This window comes from Arvicola amphibius, chromosome 3 (genome assembly GCF_903992535.2).
Source record: "Arvicola amphibius chromosome 3, mArvAmp1.2, whole genome shotgun sequence".
Classification (NCBI taxonomy): Eukaryota; Metazoa; Chordata; class Mammalia; order Rodentia; family Cricetidae; genus Arvicola; species Arvicola amphibius.
In genome coordinates, this window is record NC_052049.1 from 154,265,747 (window position 1) to 154,291,154 (window position 25,408).

Sequence of the window (25,408 nt, forward strand, 5' to 3'; positions counted from 1 at the left end):
GTAGCGTTAAAAAAAAAAAAAAAAAAAAAAAAAAAAAAAAAATCTAAATCCATTAGAGTATTGCCAATAGTTTTATAAAAACATTTTAGAAGTCCATTTTCCAAGAATATAAAAACTATCTTCAGAAAGATGGTTGTGGCCTTTCTCCAATGCCTCCAGCCAGCTGAAACACCACCAAACTCACTTCGCCTGCAAGCCTATCAGCATTTTCCTACAAATCACATTAAGAGATTAGTGAGAGATGGCGCCAGCCATCCACTGCTGGCTAGTCTAGGGGAGGATGCTTCCTGATTCTGTTTCATTAATAAGTTCCAAAGTCCATAAATAAATAAGTAGGTTGGATTCTTCTAAACAAGGTGAGTTTTCGATTCAGTTAATAAAAATTTCCAAAGTGGAGTAAGAAACCAAGCCCCTTTAAAATCAAGATGGTTACCTACTAAGAATAAGTAATTCTTAGGGTTTCCATCAGAGAATACCCACAGTCCCCACTTCAACCACAGCATGTAAAAAGGGCAATGATACAACTGCAGAAAAAGCAGGTAGAGTAAGAATGTCATTAAAAGAAAAATTTGAAAAGCAAACATTACCTGCTGCTTTGGAAAACTAAAATAAACTCATGGACTACACTTTTAGAGGGAAAAGAATGAATAATCTATAATGTGTTAAAATTAGCACATGTCAGACAAAGGATATATTAAATACTCCTGCACAGGAGAACATCACACCCTCAAGAATCTGCACTAAAGAACTGTTTGGGAACAAATTAAATTGAAACTGTTTAGCTATATACCTCCCGGTACATTCAATCTTAATCTCTAAGAAAAATGTATTACCACAGTGTGATTCCAAACAAAATCAACAATCAATCAGTGCTTTCTCCTCCCGTTCCCAGCTTACTTGTGAGTCTGCTTCTGCATATACTCGGACAATGTCTTCTGTACCAGAGGGCCGGACAAAAGCTCGGGCAAGCTTGTACTTCTTCACCAGGTCGTTGATTGCTTCTTGGAGTCCTGGCGGGGTGACTGCCTGTCTTTCAGCATCAGTGGTGCTGATCACTCTCCTGTCGGCAACCTGAGCACAAACATGTCCTATCTGTTACAGAAGCTTAACCTGTTCAAAACAGTCCAGCACACAGAGTAAGAGGCGGCCATTTCAAGTTACTATCCTGCATGGTGTATCAGTGACGCACAGGGCAGGTGACAGGAATTGCAGTAAAATTTCCTGGTGTATTTAGCTAGAACCATGTAACAGTTTTAACATTTGTCCAACTATTTAAGTAAAACTCTTCAGAATATAAAAAATTAACTTTAGCCAAATAGGACATTTACACATTGACTCAGAGCTACCATTAGAATAGTGGTCAGTAACTGTTGTCTCGCCCCATAGTTACTGATCAAACTGTAACAATACGGCTGTAACAAGTGGCAAGTGATTACAGAAGAGGGCCGAGGTAAGAGTCTCCTAAATATGCCAAAAGCAAATCCAAATACTTGGTGGCCATTGCCATCAAATGAACTCTGACTTTAATATCTCTAATCTCTCAACACTTCTACTGGAGAATATGTAGAGTGATGTGAATCAAACACCCATTCATCTGAAATGCCTTTAGAGAGTTCTCTGAGGCCACAGGTTCAGCTCCAAAAAATACTGTGGTCTGGTGTGGGGGTGCAGGTCTGTCATCAGGGGACTTAGCCAGGCGGGTAAGAACTGTGAGGCTTAGTCTCCAAAAAAAAAAAAAAAAAAAAAAAAAATTTAAGCATTATGGCATTATGTGAACTAAAAGTTAATTCTAAAGCAACAGTTTCAGTTAAAATGATAACATTATCTATCTGGGTTTTGCTTCAAAATAGTATGAGCTGGGCTGTGAAAGCAGGAACCTTTTTAAGCTAGTTACATAATTTTATGATTTTGTTCACATTTTTAAATGATGCATATACACACATAATACCATTCTTTATCATGAAAGTGGAAGTACAGAAGAAGTTATTTTTTAAAGTGTGAGTAAAGCAGTTTTCGTAAGGCCTTCCTTCCTTTCTAAGTAGGGTGTACATCCGGACCGAAATGTATCCCACTCGGGAAACACTTGGCGTGGGAAGACTGGAAGAACGCTATAGTCTGAAAGATTGTTTCCCGCTCTCTTCACCTTAACTTTGAGTTGTCTGTTAGGAAGATCAACATAAATAGCATCCCACTGCTGCACAGTCAGGCCCTTGAGAGCCAGGATCGCCTCAATCACCAGCATGTCGGAAATGGCATCTCCAGCTGCCTGCAAGATTGGGGAAACAAAGCACATAAGCCACCATTACATAATCCCACACAGATGCTGTCTGTGCATCGGCAACCAGAGTGATGAATGCCATGGACCAAGGAGATGCACGTAACCATGACAGACAACAATGACATGGATCCAGAGCTGATTACACCAGCTCCTGAGAAACATCTAGACTGAATAAAGGTTTGGCCCTGACATGTTATGACTCAAATTCTTTAAATAGATCTCCTTTTAGATAGTGTGACGGTGGTATTAATAGAGAAAATAAGCTTTGGTTCTTCATACACTTAAAGTCAGAACCAACTCTAAGCTTCATTTCATAAAATGGAAATTATAACCTTGCTTCCTGCATTACTGCTGTGATTAGAAGGAAAAGTGGATAAAATGTCTGACCCGTATCAGACATTCGGACTCCACGTCTCTCCTGGCTTCACTGTCGCTTTTCCACAGCAGTACGGCAGTTTCAGCTGCCGGACCCAAGCACGTAAATGGTACAGAATTTTCCCAAGGTTTCTTTGAAAAGTTAGCCAAACACACAAAACACATACTCAGTAGCTACTAAGTATACTTAAACATTTCAACATTTTCCTGACAAAATATCAAGAAAAGGAAGCATATAAAAAATTGTTATTTCTGGTGCAAGTCTCAGCTGTGGGCACCACTGTTAGAAGCAAACCACCCAGCCAGCCAGGACTTCACCTTTTATAATTCTACATCCCAGGTTTTGACTGATGTTAAGGTATCTCAGAGCCTTTCACCACACCACATCTAACCTGGTTGAACAAGTCGATGATGCTTGCAAGCATCTTTGCAGCTTTTCCTTTCTCGTCTTCTAATTCTTGTGCTAGTCTTTTTATCTTCGTTTCAACTGCTTCGCTAAACAGTGCCTGCAGCAGAAGTACATGAAGTCAGTCACAAACTCCAGGTCACTTTCCATTCCCAGGGAATCTGTAAAAACTGAATAGACAAATAACAGCAGCCTAATGTCTGCCATTAATGCTGAAATCAAATCAGAGCACAAAGGGTATTATTACTAAAGAAAAAGTTTATGGATTATAAAACTAATTTAAAAGATACCATTTTGACAAAAACGGAATACATATGAGCTCACTGTGTTCTCCAGCTCACTTCCCGAACTCTATGCAGCTGGTACCATTACAAGACATGTGAGAGGCCACATCAGCATGAGTTCACTGCACTCAACAGTACAGCAGCTAGTATCATATACTACCACAGACATTCCTTTGTTTTGAAATGCCACGCCCATCCTTTATAATCCTCAAGAGGCCAGTACTTACATGAGTACATAGTGCTCAATCACTAGAGGAAATGGGCCCTTTTTGGTAAAATAACATGCAGGTGGTCACCTGGTTTTCCTAAATAAATTCTGACTGAACAGACTTACCCATTTTTTCTGTGAGTCGAGTTGAACAGATTCAGAGACCTTATGGACTTCACCTTTATTAGGTCACTGAAATTACATTTCAGCCACATTTTATAGAAACACATTCTCCTCCTTATATTCATGGCTCTTCAAAAATTGAAATTTTTGTTAACATGACTAGGTAGTAGTAAATTACACTATTTCACAAATTGAAATTAGTGAAGAGAATGATTTAAACTACATTCAAACATTCTCATGTCTACCTCAAATCCATTCATGAAATAAGATGATATACAAAGACATTTTTAAATCTGAACATAAAAATACCCTTTAAAATAGTGACATTTATATTGAATTATATATGGCTTTTTTTTTTCAGAATAGTCCTAAGAAAGCCCTGAAAACAAAACACCAAACATAAAACACCTATGTTTGTATATGCTTTAAACCCAATAAAACTTTTCATCATAGTTACTCTGTAAGAAGTGGGAATATTTTAAGAACATGAACAGAACATTTTAAAATAATTTATTGGGTTTTATGGGGTGTGTGTATGTGTGCACACGCACGTGCATGCCTGCATGCACCTGTCTCTGACTCTGCAGCACCGATCCAACTCAAGACTTCATGCATGGTTACAGAACTAAGCTCACCCCAGCTCTTTAAAGAAAAAATTGGTGATATGCAAGATATTCATGAGTATGACAATAGGATCTGGACATTTCTGGCACCCTCTCCTCAGCTGCCCTAGGAACTAGCTGGGGTCGTCTTCCTGGACACCTGGGAACCCCTCTAGAGTCAAGTCTCTGCCAACCCTAGAATGGCTCCCTTAACTAAGATATATAGTTCCTTATTCCCATATCCACCCTTCCTATACCCCAACCATCCTATTCCCCCAAGCTCTTCCCATCCTCCACTTCACCCTTTTCTCTCCCCATCCCCCCATCCCACCCCACCCCCATGTTCACATTTTTTGTCCGGCAATCTTGTCTACTTCCAATAACCAGGAGGATAACTATATGTTTTTCTTTGGGTTCACCTTCTTATATAGCTTCTCTAGGATTTTTTACGAATTATAGGCTCGATATCCTTTATTTATGGCTAGACTATTGTCATACTCATGAATATCTTGCATATCACCATAGAACCTTCACCTGGCATTGGATGGAGAAAATGACAGAGCCCCACATAGGAGCACCAGACTGAGCTCTCAAGGTCCTGATGAGCAAAAGGAGGGAGATCATGAGCAAGGAAGCCAGGACCGCGAGGAGTGCTTTTACCCATTGAGACGGTGGAACAGATCTAACGGGAGACCACCAAGTCCAGTCGGAATGGGACTGATGGAACAGGGGACCAAACCGGACTCTGAATGTGGCTGACGGAGGAGGAGGACTGAGAAAGCAAGGACAATGGCAATGAACATGAACCCTACAGCATGGACGGGCTCACTGTGAGCCTTGTCAGTTTGGTTGCTCACCTTCCTGGACTTAGGGGGAGCTGGGAGGACCTTGGACTAAACATAGTGAAGGGAACCCTGATGGCTCTTTGTCTTTGGAGAGGGGTGGAGTGGGGGTATGGGTGGAAGGGAGGGGAGGGAAGGGGGAGGAGATGGAAATCTTGAATAAAAAAATGAGAAAAAAAAATTGGTACAGTTTTTATGAAGGATCGTCATAGCATCTAAAAGTATACATTCATAGTGTAATTTACTACTACCTAGTCATGTTAACAACTACAACAGAAATCCATCATTAAGAAAAATGCCAGCTAACCAGTTGACTTCTTTAAGAAAACTTACTGTGCCATGCCCATTTGCTTCAAAGTAAACTCCAATGTCAAACTCTTGAGCCTTGTGATGCAAATGCTTGACACCAGTTTTGGTGCAATAAACAGGAACCTACAACACAGTAAAGAAAGATAACAGTCAAGATAAAGTCAATTAATTATATATCTCTTATTCCATAAATCAAACAAGGAACAAAATCTGAAACCTCCCTCTGGTGCTAAAAACAATAAAGACCTAAAACACCCACAGAGAATGACCGCAAGTAGGTGGCAGTGTCTGTTTTGAGAAGGTTGCCTGAGCTGTAATATGGAGAATGCAGGACAGAGAGATCTGCATGTTTTCTAATGAAGAGCCAATCCTTTGTAGGTAAATACCCTACACTAATGCAGGCTATATGATCTCCCACAATCATTCTGTAGTATACAGAGGCAAATGTGCAGGGTGCTATTCCAAAAAAACTCTTATTAAAAAAAAAAAAAAAAAAAAAAAACAGTGGCAAGCTAGATAGGGTCCCCAGACTATTTCTTGTTAACTATTGGCTTAAAAAGTTAAGAAAGGACAGTCAGATGGGTGTGGTAGCACACACCTTTAACCCAGCTCTCAGGAGACAGAGGACAGCCTGTTCTATAGAGTGAGTTCCAAGACAGGACTACACAGAGAAATCCTGTTTTGAAAAATGAAAAGTAACAGTAACAAAAAGGCCAGTTAGACTTTCAAGACTGATCATGGCTAGTAATAAATCACCATGACTGGACCAGCAGTAGTAAATAGGCTATCAATGGTGGGTCTAACAGATTTAGGAAAAACTGACAAACAAAACTATAAGAGAGACATCCAGTAAGATCAGTATTTGTTGGACTTGAAAAACCATAGGATGACAAGGGCCAAAAATACTTAATCTAAAGGAAAATGGGATAGGAAGTAACAGTTTCCGGTGTGTGTTAAGTACATATTAAGTATGCACTAGATAATATAGATGAAATTTTCAAACTAAACGCTCATGCACTAAATGACGTTCTGGTCAAGAACAGACAATGGATGCTGTAGTGGTACCAGAAGGTCAAGTCTCCTAGCGATACCGTGGCCATCAGAGCTGAATACACTCAATGTTCACTGTTGATGGAGCTGCAGGGCTGTGTCCCGCCACCCAGCTAGCTTTACCCAAAATAATTACACAGAAACTGTATTCTTTTAAATACTGCCTGGCCCCTGGCCCGTTATCTGTAGCTTCTTATTGGTTGATTCTCATATCTTGCTTTAACCCATATTTAGTAATTTATATAGCACCACAAGAGGTGGCTTACCAGGAGAGATCTTAACCTGCGTCCAGAGAGGAGAAGCATGGCAACTCACTATGGCAACTGCCTGAAGCGTCTGTCCCGCTGCCTTCTACCCAGCATTCTGTTCTGTTTACTCCGCCTACCTAATTTTCTTTCTCTTAAAGGGCCAAGGCAGTTTCTTTATTAATTAACCAACGAAAGTAACATAGACAGATAACTCTTCTCCTGTTCCCATTGTATATAGCTGTTTGGTTTTTGTATCTGTCTTATTTAGACAAAAGGGGGAGATGTAGGGGCGGCTGACTACTCCCTTGTTTGAGGGGCGTGGCCGCCCCAGGGGCGGAGAATACCTTTAAAAAAACTGGGTTTGGGGTAGGCCGGCTCTTTTTTCCCTTTTCCTCTTGGTTTGCGTAAGTTTATCCCATTTTTCTCCCTTTATTAAAACTGATTTATTCTAAAAGGACTATTTTTGGTTATTTCCAAATTCCTCCGACCGCCGCTACAGTTCACACAATGATATAAACTCACATCACACTACTGCGTTTCTCAAAATGTGTCCTAGGACCAAGCACTAACCCCATGAAAGGCCCTGGAGTAAAGCCACTGTGACCATGTATTTAAAGTATGACAGAAGTAAGCAGCCCCCATGATGCTACTATTCTCTTAAAAAGCAGGAAATTCACATGAAATTTCATTTCTACTCCTCTAGAAGATTGACCGAAGTAGACAGCAGCTGGTCCAAGCATACTTCTTGGTCCCTTTCACCTGCTGTGCTGACTCACTTATCTGCCCAGAGCCTGCAGGAATTTGGAGAAAAGCAAACAGCTTCCAATTTTGTCCGTTACCCCAGACTCTGAGCAGCAAGTATGAAGGTTTTGGTTCTCTGGTAGATGGCAAAAAGACAACCAGACAAAGTCCATGCAGTCCCGATTGTGCTGACCATATCACAGGCAGGTGCTAAAGATCACTCAAGGACAGGAAATAACCTCGCTCGCCTGCTCCAAGAGCCAAGCACACACTCCCAACACAACAGATGACCACTGACAAGAGATTCTCCCTCTGCCTAACGTCAGGTTCATCAGAGCACAACTATCCTTGACCAAATCTCAAGTGGGCCTTGACGTGGCGCACCTCGCAGAGGAAAGTCAGTCACTGGGGAACTTACTTTTCTATCCTTACTTCCTGAGTGACCCAATGTGTCCATGGGCCTCACACTCCTGCCACTCCTCCCCCACAGTGGGCTGTGTGCCTTCATTCACACTGAGGCAGAACAAGCCCCTCCTGCTTACATTGCTTTCCAGGTCTGTGATCGCAGCAATGAAGATATAGGTGTAATGTTACCTTAAAGGGTTGTGTTTGACAGAGGCATCTTCAGGCCTTCATGAGTTACAAATGTGGCTCAATTAGTCTTGAAAAAGATCTGCATTCATTATTAGATCACAGAATTCACAGGTTTTGATATGCTTCTAGGTGTAAGTGCACCAGAGACATGTGAGCCTTTTGACCTAGTCACTGTCACCTGGACAGCGCTTCAGCTGTGTTCACTGTTCACATGTGGTAACATGATTATCCTCACAGAACGAATGACCTTCCCACACTATTCAGAAACGACCCCAAACTGAAGACACTGTGGTACCTTCATAACTTCTTCAAGGTATCTTGTGGAGCTCCCATTTGCATAAGCAGTCTGTACAACACCAATAGTCAGGCTTTCTCCAATCTAAAAGAAAACAATGACACACTTAACTCATCATCAAAGGTCCAGGAGCCTCTGACAGGGATTTTTCCAAAAGAGAAAAAAAAAATCAATTACTAAACTTATCATAATGACAGTAATAATTATCTCAGGTATTATTTGTGCTTAGAATTGGATGCTTTACAGTTATGATGAAATTCTCAGGAATGCATGCATCATCTGTTTTAAAGGAACCAAAACTTTACAAATTTGCATGAGAAAGTCAAGTCAATACCAAGAAAAGCACAAATACAGTCATCTAGAATACCATCTTTACTGCAGCTAAAACTAATACCCCTGTGCTGAAATGGCTGCAATTTCCACTTATTTTTGTTTTCCAGCCACAAATATCAGGAACTCCCCCTACACCATACCCCCCATACCCCCCTATATACACTCAAAGACCCTGCTGTGGAAGTGCTCCCTAGCAAGCCTTGGATGTCTCCCCACCCCACCTTACCTCCAACAGTAGCTCCTTAAGGAAGCTGCTAATTAAGGTGGCTATCTTGTCTCCATCTATGAGATGAAAGCGACCGTCTGCATCACAGTAGTAATACACAATTCTGTCTGCATCCCCATCAAAGGAGCAGCATCTTTCGTTGGACTGCATTTCCAGTCCTAGCACACAGGATTAGGATTAAGTGCATTTCAGACTAAGAAATGGGAATAAAGCTCACTATATAAAATATAAAATTTTTCTCTGACACTCATAACTATTTTCAATATTGCAGATCGATATTAACATTATATGCAACAGTACCGCACATCCACTATAAATTTTTCAAGAGATGTTTTAAAAGATTCCTTCCAAAACACAAACCAATATCTCCAGTTTTAAATCCTGGTGTCCGGTAAGTCTACTGGTGCTCTTTTTGAAGACAGAACCTCACTATGTAGTCCAGGCTGGCCCCCAACTGAAGAGTCGCCTGCCTTTCCCTCTCAGTGCTGGGATTAAAGGTGCGTGTCACAGGCCCAGCTATTTGTACTTTTCTTGCAGGTTAAATTCTTGCAAGGCAGACTTTAAAGGTCCTCAAATCTATTCATGCTGAAATGTGATATTACACTAAAATAAAATTTTATTAACCAGTTGGTTTGGCTATACAAATTTACCAAATAATTTTTTTGAAACGTTGAGATTTTTAAAGGTAAGATTTCTGTCCTTTACATATTAGAAATAAAAATCAGCAAGAGATAAAATATGTGCTTTGACTTAATTCTAATATAAGTGTTTTATCTTCTTAAACTAACAGCAACAAGAAATATAATTAGGAGCACAGAATTATAATTTCCAAGAGCTCACTGGGGATCTGCTTTATGCACAGTCACTGAAAATTCAGCAACTCTTATATCAGATTTATTAGAAAATCTTGCTGTCCCTTAGCAATGATGGCAGCAGACAAAGCCAGACTCTGTTAGGCTTGCTGCCAGCAGGTCAGAAAAACAGCCTGGGGGGAGTGGAGGGCTGGATTTCCCCAGTACACAGAGGCCACCACAGCAGTAGAGGAAGACCTCAACAATCAGACAGATGGATGAAGGTCCAGAACTGAAGGACAGGTAAAGTAATATCAAAACAAGCACTGCAATGAAAAGGTTATATACATTAAAATCCTACATGCTTGCTACAGTAAGCCAGAACAGGCCACACAAGCGAGGCCAATGCAAGGCAGCTGTGGAGAGGTGAGGAGATGGGGGTTGGATGATTTTGATAGAGAAATCAGAGCACAGGCAAACACTGAGTGGCCCAAGCAATGCATCTGCAAGCCAGGCAAGGTTAGGGTCTATAAGGGAGCATCTAGAATACCTCTTTACTACAATTAAAACCAGAACAGGTTTTTTTAATCCTCCCATGTGGGGAACACTGAATCCACGAGGATGTAAAGGCAGCCTTCCATTCCCTTTCCAGCAAGAAGACGAAGCTACTTACAACTGCTGCCATCGGACCAGTGATTCTCGCATGCTCACTGGGCCTGAGCCACCAGCAAAGCCTGGCAACCCATCAGGAATAGAAATTCCCAGCCTGCGTGCATCCTACCCTGGAGAGACTAAATGAGAAAGGGAGCAGGGCCCGGTGTGCTGACGCAGCACTTCGGTTCTGACAGGACCTCAGTTTTGAGAGCTGCCGTGCTAACGTGCTGTTTTCTGCCTGAGCTTTCAGCAAGAGCTGGCTGTGTTTTGAATGGCACCTAGAAACGAGAAGATTTCTAAGGACCCAAAGGTGGCAGAACCAGGACGAGTGCTGTGATTCTTCACTCGGAGACAGCTTAGCTTGAAAGTGAGCTGGCTCCAAAGGTCCAAAACTGGCTCCAAAGCTGGCTCCACTGCCGCTGGGACACACCGCTGCAGCTGGGACACACTGCAACTGGGACATACATACCCTGTGGGGGTTTCTGATGACTCTTCACGAAGTCAGCACCGCACAGGTGGTTGAGCCTCCCTGCAGTCCCGTCATTAAACAGCTGGACCGACAGGCCCTGGGAGAAGTAGTGTGCCATTTCTTTTAGCTTCAAGGCCCCTATGCCATTTGCACAGTCGACCTTAACCGATCTGTTTTCATCTCCACTGCAGGAAGCCTTCAAAGGACAAAGCCATGGAAGGAAAACAAGTCACCAAAGAGAAGCACTATGATGCATACATGTATGTGTACTTGAAAAGGTTATTTCCTTTTACATGTCTAATTTAATGCAGAAAACATGTACACAGTCAAACGAATTTCAAAACATCAAAGTCAACCTGAGCAACACAGCAGTGGTGCCACGGAGTGGACAGCTTACAGAAGAAGCTGCATTAGAGCTGAGTCCCAGCACAGCATGACATTACATAAGCGCTCTTTCCTTGACAGCCATTTGATGTGCAGACGGGCATGCAGGGATCTGAATAACACTAGCATTCTCTGCAAGGCTTTTCACATCACAGGCCTGTGGGCTTGGGGATGTGTTTTTTATCAGTCTTTCACCAATCCCCACACCAAAGCCTGAGTTCTGAGAAGCAACAGCAGCGCTGTCCAGTGAGTCACCCGACACATCTCCGGGGAATCCACCTAAAAGAAATTCCTTCCCAGCAGTACTTTCTCAAGCCAGGAGCATCTACATTATAATCAAGTTCATCTCACTGAATACTGACAACTACAAGCAAAGACACCATGAGGTTTCCTAGGATGCACCTTGCCACTATACCCTCGCCAGCATACACTGATCAGCTAAGTCCCAGTCAGAGGAAAGAAAGAAGACAAGAGGTGAACTCTGTAAATTAGGTTGTTGACTGACTGCATCATTATATTCACCTGCTGAAATTCTAATCACGACAGAAAAACTGTCTCACCTGTTTGGTAAGTTCTACAAAAGCCTTGGAGAGTTTCTGGCAGTAGCCTTCTATGGTTGCCTTTCCATACCGGCCTCCGGAATTCCGACAATACACCATGTAATGTAGCTGAGGTGTAGTCAACAGGCCATAATCTGCCAAACATACACAAAAGTACTCACTTAGTAACAGAAGGCGCTCACAAGAATTCATACCTTAAGAATGTTGGCTCCAGACCCCCATCCCCCATCCCCACCCCCCAAAGATTGCAGTGCTGGTGCGATTGTCCAAAACAGAAGGACTCTGACCTGATAAACAGAAAGATTGTATATCTTGTTTTGGTTTTTCGACACAGGGTTTCTCTAAGTAAGAGCCCTGGCTATCCTGGAACTCGCTTTGTAGACCAGGTTGGCCTCCAACTCACAGAGCTCCACCTGGGATTAAAGGTGTGGAGATTGTCTGTTATCATGTAAACAACCCTACAGGTGGGTTTCTGTTTACACTTTCTGAGACAGTCTGCCAGGAACAGGCATTAACCTTCACCCAAAGGTCAGTTACCTAGGGGGCCCAGCACCCAGTTCCAGGTCAGTATCAGCGCGGGTCCCCACCCTGTGATGTAAAATCTGCTTGCTTTCCCACCATTTTGCTCTTCTGCTGAACCTCACCCCCAGACACACACACACACACACACACACACACACGGGGGAGGAGAGAGAGAGAGAGAGAGAGAGAGAGAGAGAGAGAGAGAGAGAGAGAGAGAGAGAGAGAGAGAGAACGAGAACACGAATGCGAGCGCCTTGGCAGTCTGATCACCAATAAATCTGTTTCTACCTGCGGGTAGTTTGGTGGATTATACCAGAAACTCAGAAAACATAAAGCCAAACTTTCAAAATATCCAAATGCATAAATATCATTGTAATGGCCAACATTATGTTTTTAGTTTTAATTACTGTGCTTAAGAGATCTGTAAAACAAAATGCCTCTAACCTGTAAGTCCTATTTCCCCAACAACAGAGTAACTTCCCAGAGTGCTGGGGGCTACTCTTGTCTGATTGTCTGATCTTGAAGAACTGTGATGAAAATGTTGTTCATGTATGATAAAGAACTACTCTGAAACAAGCTTGTTTTTCCTGACTGCATGTGGACAGGATGTGTGCTTGATTACACTTGGGCAGGAAGGACATCAGGATGTACGCTTGCCTCTAATTGCACAAACACAGGAAGTATTATAGCCTTGTGAGTTTTGCCTTTATACACTCCTGACTAATGTAACTGGGCACTAAACCTTAGGAGTCCCAAATCCCAGGTGTAGACCTGGCACCACTATGTAAATAAAGCCTCTTCTTTTTGCTTAAAATTTATTCATGGTCAAACTGGTGAATCTCTGAATGACCTCAGACCCATAACAGTATCATTATAAGGACATGGTGCATAATTCTAAAAGAATTGTAAACTACTAATAATAGCAAAAACTAATCATTTAAAATAGGTTACAGATAAAATTCAAATGAAGCATACTGAAAATCACCAAAATACAGATAAGAGAAAATGTAATGGTTGTTCAGTCTCTTTAAGAGACAAGCCACGCCCACTCCTTCCCCCATCAGCTGAGGCAGGCAGGTCTTCCTTCCTGCTTGCAGCCTTAGTCTATCTCTCCTTTCTGTCTCCCTCTTGGAGAGGCAGTTTCCGTCTCTCCCTTCTCCCCCCTCCCCCCTGCTCTTTTCCCTTCCCTTCCCCTTTCCCTAACCACTAAATAAATATCCAACCTCACTCTGCATGGTGTGAGCCTATCCATGTCTCTGTCTCTTGCCCACTGCTGGTGCCACATGTCTCCCTGTCCTGGACCAGCCACCACTGGGGGACCTGCAGTCAGCCCTGCCTGGGACTGGCTGCTCTCAGGGCCCCCTGCCACCCACCACATGGCCCATTGCCATCGCTTGGGAACCTGCAGCATTTATGCTGCCTGCTGTCGCCAGGGATCCTACAGCATTTTTAATTTTTCCATTACAGAAAGATCTCAGCCCAGGGTGGCAATACACACCTTTAATCCCAGCATCTGAGAGGCAGAAGTAGGTGGATCTCTGAGTTTGAGTCCAGCCAAGAAACACAGTGAGACCCTATCTCAAAATAAATAATAATAATAATAATTAATAAAGACAAGGAAGGGAAGAAGAGGGGGCATTCTCTTTGAAAGGAATTCCTCATCACCTGACAGGAATCATCAAGCCTAAGTCTATGTGACTCCCAGGAGCAGGGTTGAAGGTATCCTTGGGGACATTGCTCTGAACAGGAGAGCTAGGCCTTTAAGCAGAAAAACATGTCCACACCCTAGGCTAAGATAAGGACCCCAGGAGAAGAATAGCCCTTTATAAGGTTGAAGCCTCATTCACATTGTAAGGGTGCATCACGACTGGTTCACCCCACGTCTGAACTTCCTGCAGTGTCTTAGCACTGAAGAGACCAAATGAATCCCTCGGGAGCTGTCTCCATAAGCACAGGCCCTTGTGTGGCATTGCTGCCCCAATGCACATCGCCAAAGTCCAAAAGATGCCAGTCACTAGCAAACGAAAGCAAACCCAATCAGGCAGTGGCCAAGGTACCTGGTAGAACACTAAACTCTGCCAAAATAATACATCTTAATAAACGTGCTACAAGTAACTTTCCAAGGAAACAAACACCTTTCATACAGAATTGGACTCAGAACACCAGGAGCAAGAAGCAAGAGAAATGAATGCTAGGCATGAGTTAAACCAATGGTTCTCAGCCTTCCTAATGTTGCAACCCTTTAATAGAGTTCCTTGTGTTATGGTGACTCCTCAAGTGACCCCTCAACCATAAAATTATTTCATTGCTACATCATAACTGTAATTTTGCTACTGTTATAAACTGTAATATAAATATGATAGGCAGGAAGTCTTATAAAAATGATATGCAGGATGTCTGACATGCACGACCCCCAAAGGATGAGAACTACTGAGCTAGATGAAACTCAGAGGAAGAGTTTGCAACAGGCAATGGAGCATTTAAAGTTCCTGGGTCATCAGCTACACAAGAGAATAGCTTGGAAGGCCAGTAGCTCTGGTGGAAGGATTTGAGAGGAGGTGCAGAAAAATGGGGATAATCACCTAACTTCATTAAATGGAAATAGGTCAAAATAAAATAAAAAAAAGTATTCTAATGACATGCAAAAGGAGGAAACAAGGATTTTGAGAGCAATACTGAAATTACCAAATCCTTAGTATTCGCCTTTGTTTTCTGTTGCTACAATGAACACCATGACCAAAACTAACTTGGGGAGGAAAAGGTCCACCATGGAGGAAGGCCAGGGGGCAGGAACTAAAGCGGAGACAGTGGAGGAGCTGCTTGCTCAGGATTGCTCTCCATGGCTTTCTGGGCTCCCTTTTTACACAGCCAGGCCTACCTGCATTAGAATGGCAGCCAACAATGGGCTGGGCCTCTCCCATACTGAGTAAAAGCCAAGAAAATGTCCTGCTGACATAGCCAAAGGCCAATCTGATGGAGGTAATTCTCTGAGGTTCCTTCCCTTTTCCCAGGTGGCAAAGACTTACCTGCAGCACACCATGTAACTGTTACACACGCTCAAAAAAGAAAAAAAAAAAGCATCTTCCAGTTCTCTACCTGACTGATCAACCCAGAAACCTGAAGGTTATTTTTCATAGCTCTAGCCTTAATCAAATTCCGAAATCCTTTACATAAACAAAGTGCACTGCACACACCACAGCGGTCTCCCTGATCTCCTCCTCAATTCACATTATTCTTGTACATAAAATCCCTTCACTAGGCCCCACTGCACATGGAACACAAGCCAAATCCCCATTTTTGAAGTTATTTGGCCCCTGCTTATCTCCCTAGTCTTACTGTCCTCCCTAAATGGCAATCCCAGTAGCCTCCCTTGAAATAACTGAAAGGGTATAAGCAAGGTGTTAAAAAGAAAAAAAACTCCAATTTTTCTATCTTTAACACATTAGAGATGGTGCATTTAGAAACAGAATAGATTAGAGAAAGATCACTCTGGGATGATAGAAACATGGATCTGGCAATGTGAATGCAAATTGGGTCAAGGTTCGAAGTGAAGACTCACTCGGCCCAATTTGTACACTGGGCAGGAAGAGGCCCAACCGTGGGTCAGGGAACCAATCTGGGGAAACACAATTGACATCACTGCATTTGTCCAATGGCACAGATGGGTGCTGGCTTGTATGAAGCACCACTGACTGAGATGAGCATCTCCATTATCCACATAAGCACACCATGAGAGAATGCGGGTATCTCACTGGACTGTGACATGCAGTGGAACAGACACCATAGAGCAGACAGCAAATGGATACAGGTATGAAGGTGGCTGGATGTAGACCAAAGAGGAGACCGAGGAACCCTCATCAAAAGGGACAGAAAACAAGCAGCAGAGAGGACCAAGAAGGAAAGTATCCAAGCAAGCAGAAGGGAGAAGAGAAAACTGCCATGGTGCGGGGAGCTACAAGAGTGTAAGCTACAGTGGAAAGCAATGAAGACGGTAAGACCACTTACCTTTTTCCTATAACAATGACTGTGTATGGGGGGGGGGGGGGGGGGGCGGGGCGCTCAGTGAACGAACCACAGGTAGACAGCATGCAGACTGGATTAGGACCCCAGCACCCACGCAAACGCCCAGGCAATACTGGGCAGCTGTGCTGGCCCACCTCTAACCCTAGTCAGCTGCAAGTAAGTCTCTTACCTGTCATAAACGAACTGAAAGCATACCCAGTGGAGTTGCCGAAGAAAGCACTCATGACAAATGAGGAAACAGCACTCAGGAAGTGAAGAGGGTTCCCTGGGAAAAGCCGGCTAGCAAGTCTCGTCACACTGTCCTTGGCCAAGCGCCCAAGAAAAGCATGGGTGGAACAGGGAGCTCTGAGTTCAAGTGGGAGACCCTGCCTCAGCATTTAAGGTAGGAAACAATCAAGGAATGCCTAACACTGACTTCTGGCCTCCACATACATACGCCAACACATGCACACATGCATACAGATGCATGTGCGTGCACACACACAGACACACACATACAAAAAATAAAAAAGATTGTCAATCCATACTATATACACTGCACCCAAAAAGACCCAGGCTCTCTGTGGCTTAACCAAACACTGCAAGATCTCTATTTGTCCAGATGACCCAGCAATCTGAATTCAGGTGAGCAGAGGAGACAGCACTCTGAACAGACAAAGAGAGCCACCTTTGGCAGACTTCGGACTGACCAGGTGAGCAATCAGAGGCAGAAGCTCAAATAAGAACAGGATTTGCAACCATTTCTGGAGCCTAAACATATTTCTGTTATGCATTAAGACCAAGCAGCAATCTCAGCATTGACAATTATATAATAAAAATATTCAAAATCTCTGGAAAATGTTGACTGTCAAATATTCAGCCAAGATTAAACCCTTATGTAAAAAAAAATAAGCACACCCATCTAATTAGTATGTGAACTTGTTTTCTTCCTTTAAAAATGATAAAATTATATATAGCCAGGTGAAGGTGGCACACGCTTTTAATCCCAGCACTTGGGAGGCAGAGGCAGGCAGATCTCTGCGAGTTCGAGACCAGCCTGGTCTACAAGAGCTAGTTCCAGGGCAGACACCAAAGCTACACAGAGAAACCCTGCCTCAAAAAACAAACAAACAAAAAAGATAAAAATTATATGTATAAAGAATTCTTTTATAATAAGTTTCTTTATGATTTATGACCAGCAAACACCAAACTTGCAATTTTATATAACTGTATACCAGGTGTTGTAGAAAATATATCAGACAGAAGGGGTCACAAGTGGAAAAGATTTAATATGCTATGCGCCATGGATAAACTCATATGACTGCCCAGAAAAACCTGAAATATTTTAAAAGTTTATCTATTAATTAATTTCTTAACTTTTATTGTTTGTTGCTTCCAAAATTTAAATATGTGCTACTTTTAAAATTTAAAAACAATTCCTTGATGATTTACTTACATACTATAAAATTTCTGGTACTACATACCATAAAATTGGCCTCCTAAGACAGCCACACCGTCTATTACAGACTGTGAAAGTTTCTCACTGCTGGGCCTGTAGAAGGAAAGAAAGACTTAGTAAACGGGAAAGCACTGGAGGAATGTGCTCACAATTTCAAAACAGCACAGTCACTGAATTTGAAAGCTGTCAACTTTACACAGGTGATTTCTTAGAAAATTTTGGCTTTTAAATTTACAAAGAAAATACAAAGAGCCAGGTATGCAGATGCAGACCACTGATTCCTCCCACCTACTTGAGAAGCTGAGGCAGGAGGATCACTCAATTCAAAGCCCGCAGAGAGTGGGTTCAAAGCCAGTCTAGGTAAATTTGTGCAACTCTCTCAGAATCTAAAAAGGGGCTAGGACTGTAGCCCAGTAGAAGTCCTTTCCTAGCATATATAAGGCCCTGGGTTCAATACTCTGTATTAGCCAAAAAAGGAAGAAGTGGGGAGGGATGTAAAGGAGAGCTGGAGAGATGGCTCAGTAGTTAGAGTGCATTCTGTTCCTGCAGAGGACCCAAGTTCAATTCCCAACATAGGTAACTCCAGCTCAAGATCTGATAACTCTAAGCTTCTCAAGCATACACACGAAAACACAAATAATGTTTTAAAAGATATAAAAGGTACCCTAACTCATACACAAATACCTTTCCTAGTTCGACTGTAGCAATATGTATCTTAGTTAATAACAGCAACAATCAAGACTGAATGCACACAGTTTGGAGTATGGGGCCTTAAACTACTGAGAGCATAGAACCTAGTTTTCTTTTATAAAATCATAACAAAGTACTCCTCTATCTGAAAAGCCAGGGAATCGTTATGTAACTACAGGTAAGAGCCAAACACAGTAATGGGATACTAACTGACTTGAGGGAATCAATCAATTAGCTATTTCTGCTGCCTATGGACCTAATGAGTGAATAGTTTTTGCAAAACCTGGTAACACGGCACAGGGTAAAAACTAAATCCAAGCTTTCCAGAGAATGAGAAAGAAGACTTTGATGAAGCCAGAACTTGCATAAAAGGGAAAAGTGCTACTGTTTCAAAGTAACTTTTAACACTACAAAAAAAAGCAGGCTTTTGTAAAGGCAAAAGCTGCTGAAAGTGAAAAGTACAGAGACTATAAAATGCGGTTTCCCCTGAGTTCCAGAACAAAGAAATGACAGAACATTGGAACCAGCAACAGAGTAGAAACCTAATCTCCAAATGTGATTTGTTTAAAATTATGTGCTCTGACTGCTGGGGGAAAATAATCCTACAAAGTGTCACAATAATTAAGTGCTTCTAACATGCAGGAAACAGCTATTTTGTACATTATTTCATGAAACTCTCACATAAATTCTCATTCATCACTGACCCTGAGATGAAAGCTCCCAAAGACTACAAGAACTGTTGAAGTTATATAAAGTTTAAAACTAGAGAGAAATCCAAACCCAGACAGTCACCATGTGCCACTTAAAAAGGTGGGATGTGCACTGAGCCTCTCTTAGCCCTTCCCACTGCACTTGGTCCTGAAAAGAGATGCAATCTTTCACAGATATTTGCCCTTGGGCAGGCAACTCTGATCATCACCTGGTGTCTCTACCAATAACTACGAAGGCAGGCTGCTGCAGATCCACGGCTTCTTTCTCCACAATGGCGGTAAGCACCTGAGGCATATCCTGCTCCTCAGCACTGGCCAGACAGGTAGCATGCTCCTCCCAGGAGGGGGCCAACATTTCCCCCATAGGATCAATCAATTTCACACCATTGTCTTCCTAAAAGAGAAACAAACCTTAAGGGGAGCCCAGAATGGAAGTGACTAGATGAAGAACCTTTGCTGTCATCCCTCCAACTGATGGCTGAGCAGCTGCCCTGGGGACCATTGGCACCAATACCAGGCACCAACAGGTGTTTCCCTATGTGGAATTCCCCTCTGTATGCTGTGATTACCGTTAATGAATAAACTGCTTTGGACCTATAGCAGGGAAGAGCTTACCTAAGTGGGGAAAACTACAGATTGGTGTTCCAACATGTGCTAACTACATTCACATAAAACCTAAAAGCTTAAAAATAAAGAACAGAGTTAAACATGGTTTGGTAGCAGCATTTTCTTGGGTGGGCTCTGTTTGCTAGAAGCAAGCAGAGGCATGGCTCCTTAAAGAGAGGTTTTCTTGATTCACTGGTAGCAGAAAAAAAATAGCCGCGCTGTTTTGAAAAAGCTATGGCTTCCTGGGTGGTGCTGCCAGCACAAACTCTGACTCTTTCGAGAGATCCGGCTCTGGAGCATTTAAATGGGGTTTATGAGCAGAGTGTGACAACTGGCTTAATGGCAACATAGACCAGCTGTGTGCCTGAAAACCAGGCAATGTACATGGCTCTCAGAGACAGGAAACAGTTCCGCCATGCTGGACTGGGCAGCAAGCAGGCAGTGCTGTCCGTATTTGCTCTAGCAATGCCACAGCTTAGTTTTTTTTAAAAAGCGCTTAGCATTTTAAGAAGCAGTCCTGATCAGAAAATAATTATAAATACACAATAAAGACAAATTCAGATAGAAAAGACCTCTAAATGAGTCACACTGTTGGATAAATATGTTGGCTTAGGAGAGAGAAGTAAAGGTATATAGACAGTTATAAAAATAAGTAAATGGTTCAAAAAAAAAAAGGTAAAGTCTTCACAGAGACAGAGTACAGCCAAAGATTAAAAGGAATAAAGAAAGAATAAGCCACGTAAAGATGGACTATACACAGAGAATCTGGATTATGTAAACTATTGTGTTTTCTTTGAATTTTTTGAATGCAGAGAGGCATCTGATACTAGGGACTGCTAAGCCAAGCCAACATATATACTTTAAAGGTATCTAGATTCCAAAATATGCGTCTAAGGATTTGTTGCTTTGGAAAAGAGGTTCTTCTTTTGTTTCCACAGAGAATGAGAACCTGTGGATTAATTCCAGACTAATGTGGTTTGATGAACCAAGACCCTCCCAAATGGTTGCCCCACACACCCCCAAAAATTGTTTAAATGTTTGTTTACATTTAAAGAGGGCTATGATATAGAAATGAATAACTTGCATTGGTATGGATCTTGGTCTACTGATACATATTTCTGCTATTAAGGTATTGTGATTGTTCAGTTTACTTAAAAATACAATGTATAATTAAGAAATACAGGCTAACAGATAATCATCTATAATAGTCAAGCTTATAGTCATGTTAGTTAGGTTTTTAGATATATAGAGATATATTTTAGTCAAATCTTTCAGAGACCTTCAGAATATGGCATTTAAAATGTTTTAAGAACTTGGACTTTTCATGACAATGAGACACATCTGCTCCTGGCAGCACCAGTCTACTTCAAGAGGATGATGGGTATCAAAGAGGCTCTTTATGGAGTTTGCTAGCCATTTCGGTAAGAAACTGCTCTTGCCTGGACTTCTTGATGGTATGCTGTATGAACTGAACATACAGGACCCACAGAGAAATGACTGCTAAACTTGGCTAAAGGTGAGATGGTCCTTCGGGGTTCCTGTTACATAAAAGAGTCTGCCAGACATTCTACAGAACACAGAAAAAAGTAACTGATGAACTTTGCGATTACAAGGCAGAACAGATCTTTAAATTTCCTGCTTCATGGAAAAGTCTGAAGAATACTACGAGGCTGAAGATGGATGCTCCAACAGTACAGAAGAACTTTGGGTAACTGTCTAGGCAGCAAGATGTCTCTGTCAATTCTAGAGTTTTGAAAGTTGCTTACAATGCACCTCCTCTTTACTTAGGTAATATATCCTTCTGGAGTCTTTGATGGAGTTGAAGAATAGATAGAAAGTAAATATAAATATCGTAACTGTAATTCTTGCTTTGATAACTGTTTTGTTATATGTAAATTTTCTTTGTTAAAGTTAAAACCTTCCTTTTTATTTAAACAGAAAAGGGGAGGTGATGTGGGATTCCCGTCTGTATGCTGTGATTACCATTAATGAATAAATAAACTGCTTTGGACCTAGAGCAGGGCAGAACTTAGCTAGGCGGGGAAAACTAAACAAAATTCTGGGAGAAAGAAGGCTGAGTCAGGAGACACCATGGATCCTCCACCAGAGACAGACATGCTGAAACTTTGCTGACAGGCCACAACCTCGTGGTGATGCACAGATCAATGGAGATGGGTTAAATTAAGATGTAAGAGTTAGCCAATAAGAAGCTAGAGCTAATGGGCCAAGCAGTGATTTAATTAATATAGTTTCTGTGTGGTTATTTTGGGGCTGAGCAGCCGGGGACAAACAAGCGGGCTCTTACAATATTTCCCTTGCATTGCCTCTTCAGTTCCGTGTGACACTATCATGACTGATAATGTCTCCATCCAAACTTGGAAGGACATTCTGTTACTTCTCTACTCTGGACACTTTCCAAAAAAATAGCCTCATTTCATTCCCTCCACACCCAATGCAGCTGGACGGCTGCTAGGAGAGAGTCGCTTCAAACCCAAAGGACCATACAAATTAAGAGGCACACTCCCAGCATTAGCATGTGGACTTTGATTCAAAGTGCTTCGACACTCGGGCTACAGTCTTATAAATAAGCACACCAACTTGTTACCTCGGGATTGTGTGAGGCCGTAACCATGACTCCAATGGTGGATTTTGTCTGCTTTGACCTCAGGACAGCTAGTAATCCCATTCGAAACATGATATGATCGAGATGCTGGGCATTTGTCCGAAACCCAGCAGTCCCATACTGGAGAATGAGCCCCTGGGGCTTGGCATGGAATGCTGAGCGTTTAGAAACAGCCTCTAGATCCATGTCTGCAAAAGTAAGAAACATTATTATCAACAAAAAGCTTTCAAGAACCATTTGCTTCCAAACTGCCTGCACAATGTAACACGCCTGTTTCACTGGGACCCTCTCCAAAGAAACATGTTGGGATGGCGAGCGGGAGGAAAGATGGTGCGGGAGAATTGTCTGTATTCTGTCAATCATGTATTTTAATAAAACGCTGATTGGCCAGGCAGGAAGTATAGGCGGGTCAACCAGACAGGAAGTAGAAGCGGGCGAGGAGAACAGGAGAATGCTGGAAAGGAGGAAGCCCATTCCCCAATTCCTGCCCAGATGCCAAGGAAGCAACATGTGACCTGCCCGCTGTGAAAGGTACTGAGCCACGTGGCTAACATAGATAAGAATAATGGATTAGTATAAGTGATAAGAGCTAATAAGAAGCCTGAGCTAATGGGTCAATCAATTTTATAACTTACGGAGATCTCTGTGTGATTTTCTTTGGGGCTTGCCGGCTGTGGGGTATTGGGCGGGACAGAAACCCAAAAAAATCGGCCCCCTCATGTTACAGATGGTGCCCAACGTGGATAACTGCATCCACATAAAACCCAAGAGAGCTTGGGAAGTAATTCTGGGCAGAAAAGAATAAAGCATAGCTTCTTGGTAGCAGCAATTTCTCGGGTCTGCTCTGCTTGCTAGAGGCAAGCAAGCACTCTCATCTAAAAGAGGCTTCCTGACTCAGCTTTAGCTACAAAACCCTGCAGCTCTTTTAAGAGGTCCTGCCACAAAATACTTAAATGGTGTTGATGAAAAGCTGAAGCATGCTTTTCAGTTTTCAGCCGTAACAGGAAAAAAGCTGCACTGTTTTAAAATGCCGGCTCTCTGAGCCATCCTGCCAGGGCAAACTCTGACTCTTTCAGGCAGGTAGTCCGACTGAGTGTGGTCTGTGAGCAGAACACTGAAGCTTGCATGCTGGCAGGGACCTTGAAAAGCCATAGAGTTGTGGCAATAAAAATGGCTACAGCCCGTACCTCTGCCATGAGGCTGGAAAGCTAAGGAATAGGTTGGATCCAGCCATCAAAGCCACAGTTTTAATCCTCTCCATAAAGACTCATGTGGTCAGAAAAAGAGAGATATACAGTAAAGAGAGATTCAAAGACAAAGAACTCTAAATTGTTTACAGTGTGTTAAAAATATATGCTAAGGCTAAAGTACTTAAAAATAAAAAAAAGAGAATAGTTTGGGTGTGGTGGTACACACCTTTAATCCCAACACTTAGGAGGCAGAGGGTAGATTGACCTCTGAGACTTCAAGGGGCAGAGGTAGATTGACCTCTGTGACTTCACGGTGGGGCAAGACACACCTTTAATCCTAATGCCTGGGAGGCAGAGACAAAGGGATCTCTGTGAGTTCAAGGACAGCCTGGTCTACCGAGTTATTCTAGGACAAAGATATACAGAGAACCTGTCTCAAAAAGTAAAAGTAAAAATAAAAGAAATAGAGGTTAAAATAAAGTCACATAAAGATGGAAATACACAGAGAATCTTGATACCGTATGCTATTATGCTCTCTTTGAATTGTTTGAATACTGAGGAAGGAGCAATTTAGGTGTGGGCCCCAGTTAATAATCTAAAATCTGGTGTGAGGCCAGTGGAAGACTGAGGCAGGTCAGATCCTCAAAGGGCTGAGTACTTCCAAATGCCTGGAAAATCCATGTGGCTCACTCACTATTCCTCCCAAAGTAGAGAGAAACCATCCCAAAGGAAAAGCAAAGTGCAACCATTTCCTCTTGTCTAAGACCTCCAAGATCAGCCAGGACATCTCCAAGACGACTCTCCAATTTACTCATAAAGACAGACACAGCAATCTTCTAAATTTATGTCTAAAGCTACTCACATCTGCACAATGCTGCCCAAGTGTGGGCCCTGATCCCCCTAATACTCTGAGACACCTCCAATTAATTTGAGGTTTTCTGCCTCAGCAAGCAGAGTGCATGCAGATTCGTAGACTGTGCACTTCCTGGTCAATTCTATCCTAGGAAGCCCGCTCCCTCAGCTAACAGCCACACCTCCATGCTTTATTGTCCTTCCTTGCTTCAATGCACAACACCACAAGAAATGCCGAAAAATGTTTGCTTCTATATGATTTGTAAGAAATCGCTCTTTCCCAAGCTAATTTAGTTCGTTCCAAAGTAATCAAACTTTTGTTCACAAGAACGAGTATATTTTTGTAAAATTTGACCAGTAGAAAATGTATCACGATTATTCATAAGGGTGTCAACCACTCTTATGAAATCCAGAACTCTCTCAAAGGAAAATAACAGTCATATAACAGCACGCTTCCACCCTTTAATACGTTTGGAGTTCTAGAACTAATTTCAATAGGTATGGGAATGGTTATTAAAACTCCCAACAGTGTCCAAGCTATAAGAGCGAACCTTCTTTCATTCATCTTGCTGTCCTAGGTAGTACATTCTGCTCCCAGCTCCCGATTACCCGCGGCTCCCCGACCTCCAGCGTGAGGTCTGCAGGGACCTGGGCCGCACTGAGCGGTGGGTAGGTGTGTCTGGCGATCACCCCCAGCCGTGGCTGTCCAGAAACCCCCACCCACAGCGGCCCGACAGCCTCCAAGCCCGCTCACCTAGTACCGGAGCAGAAACGTCCTCTCCACATTCGAGCAGGAGCCGCGCAGTGCGCACCAAACCAGCTTACTCAGACCCTGAAGACGTGGCCCAGCCTGGCTTCCGGCCCGACGCCCCGCCCTCCGGCCAATCGCGGTGGGGAGGGTCTGACGTCCCCGCCCCTGCTCCCGGCTCCCGCCCCAGCCAATCGCGGCGGGTTGGATACCATGGCCCCGCCCCATGCGCCA

General features: G+C 42.7%; 2 protein-coding genes across 9 annotated transcripts in view; one reads left to right on the forward strand and one right to left on the reverse strand.

Annotated features, from left to right (window-relative positions):
- Dop1a (DOP1 leucine zipper like protein A) overlaps positions 1-4,853 on the forward strand; it is a 110,274-nt gene extending 105,421 nt beyond the window's left edge. For 6 of the 8 annotated variants that reach the window (XR_005284751.1, XR_005284757.1, XR_005284752.1 and 3 more), the window contains 2 exons: positions 893-1,174; positions 2,043-4,423. The gene's annotated coding sequence lies outside the window, so the exon portion shown is untranslated. Of the gene's footprint in view, positions 1-892; positions 1,721-2,042; positions 4,424-4,801 lie in introns of those variants that run through there. The other 2 variants (XR_005284753.1, XM_038323954.2) reach the window with 2 other exon arrangements.
- Positions 34-25,298, reverse strand: Pgm3 (phosphoglucomutase 3). The gene is made up of 13 exons (XM_038323957.1): positions 25,181-25,298; positions 22,367-22,572; positions 19,365-19,549; positions 17,781-17,848; positions 11,773-11,906; positions 10,829-11,024; positions 8,915-9,072; positions 8,356-8,439; positions 5,452-5,550; positions 3,046-3,159; positions 2,144-2,266; positions 898-1,071; positions 34-211 (listed from the first exon to the last, which is right to left on the reverse strand). Exons 2-13 carry the CDS (start codon positions 22,568-22,570, stop codon positions 122-124), a joined length of 1,629 nt encoding a protein of 542 aa, XP_038179885.1. The 5' UTR covers positions 22,571-22,572; positions 25,181-25,298; the 3' UTR covers positions 34-121.
- Between the last annotated feature and the right edge of the window lie 110 nt (positions 25,299-25,408).

What these genes read in the sequence shown, in the direction of transcription:
- Pgm3 (XM_038323957.1), bottom strand. Translation starts at nt 22,570, where the DNA reads ATGGATCTAGAGGCTGTTTCTAAACGCTCAGCATTCCATGCCAAGCCC. An exon ending in TTAAGGAGCTACTGTTGGAG is followed by an intron (nt 8,440 to 8,914) that starts GTAAGGTGGGGT and finishes GTTTTCTTTTAG; the next exon opens with ATTGGAGAAAGCCTGACTAT. An exon ending in TCATCGACTTGTTCAACCAG is followed by an intron (nt 2,267 to 3,045) that starts GTTAGATGTGGT and finishes CCAATCTTGCAG; the next exon opens with GCAGCTGGAGATGCCATTTC.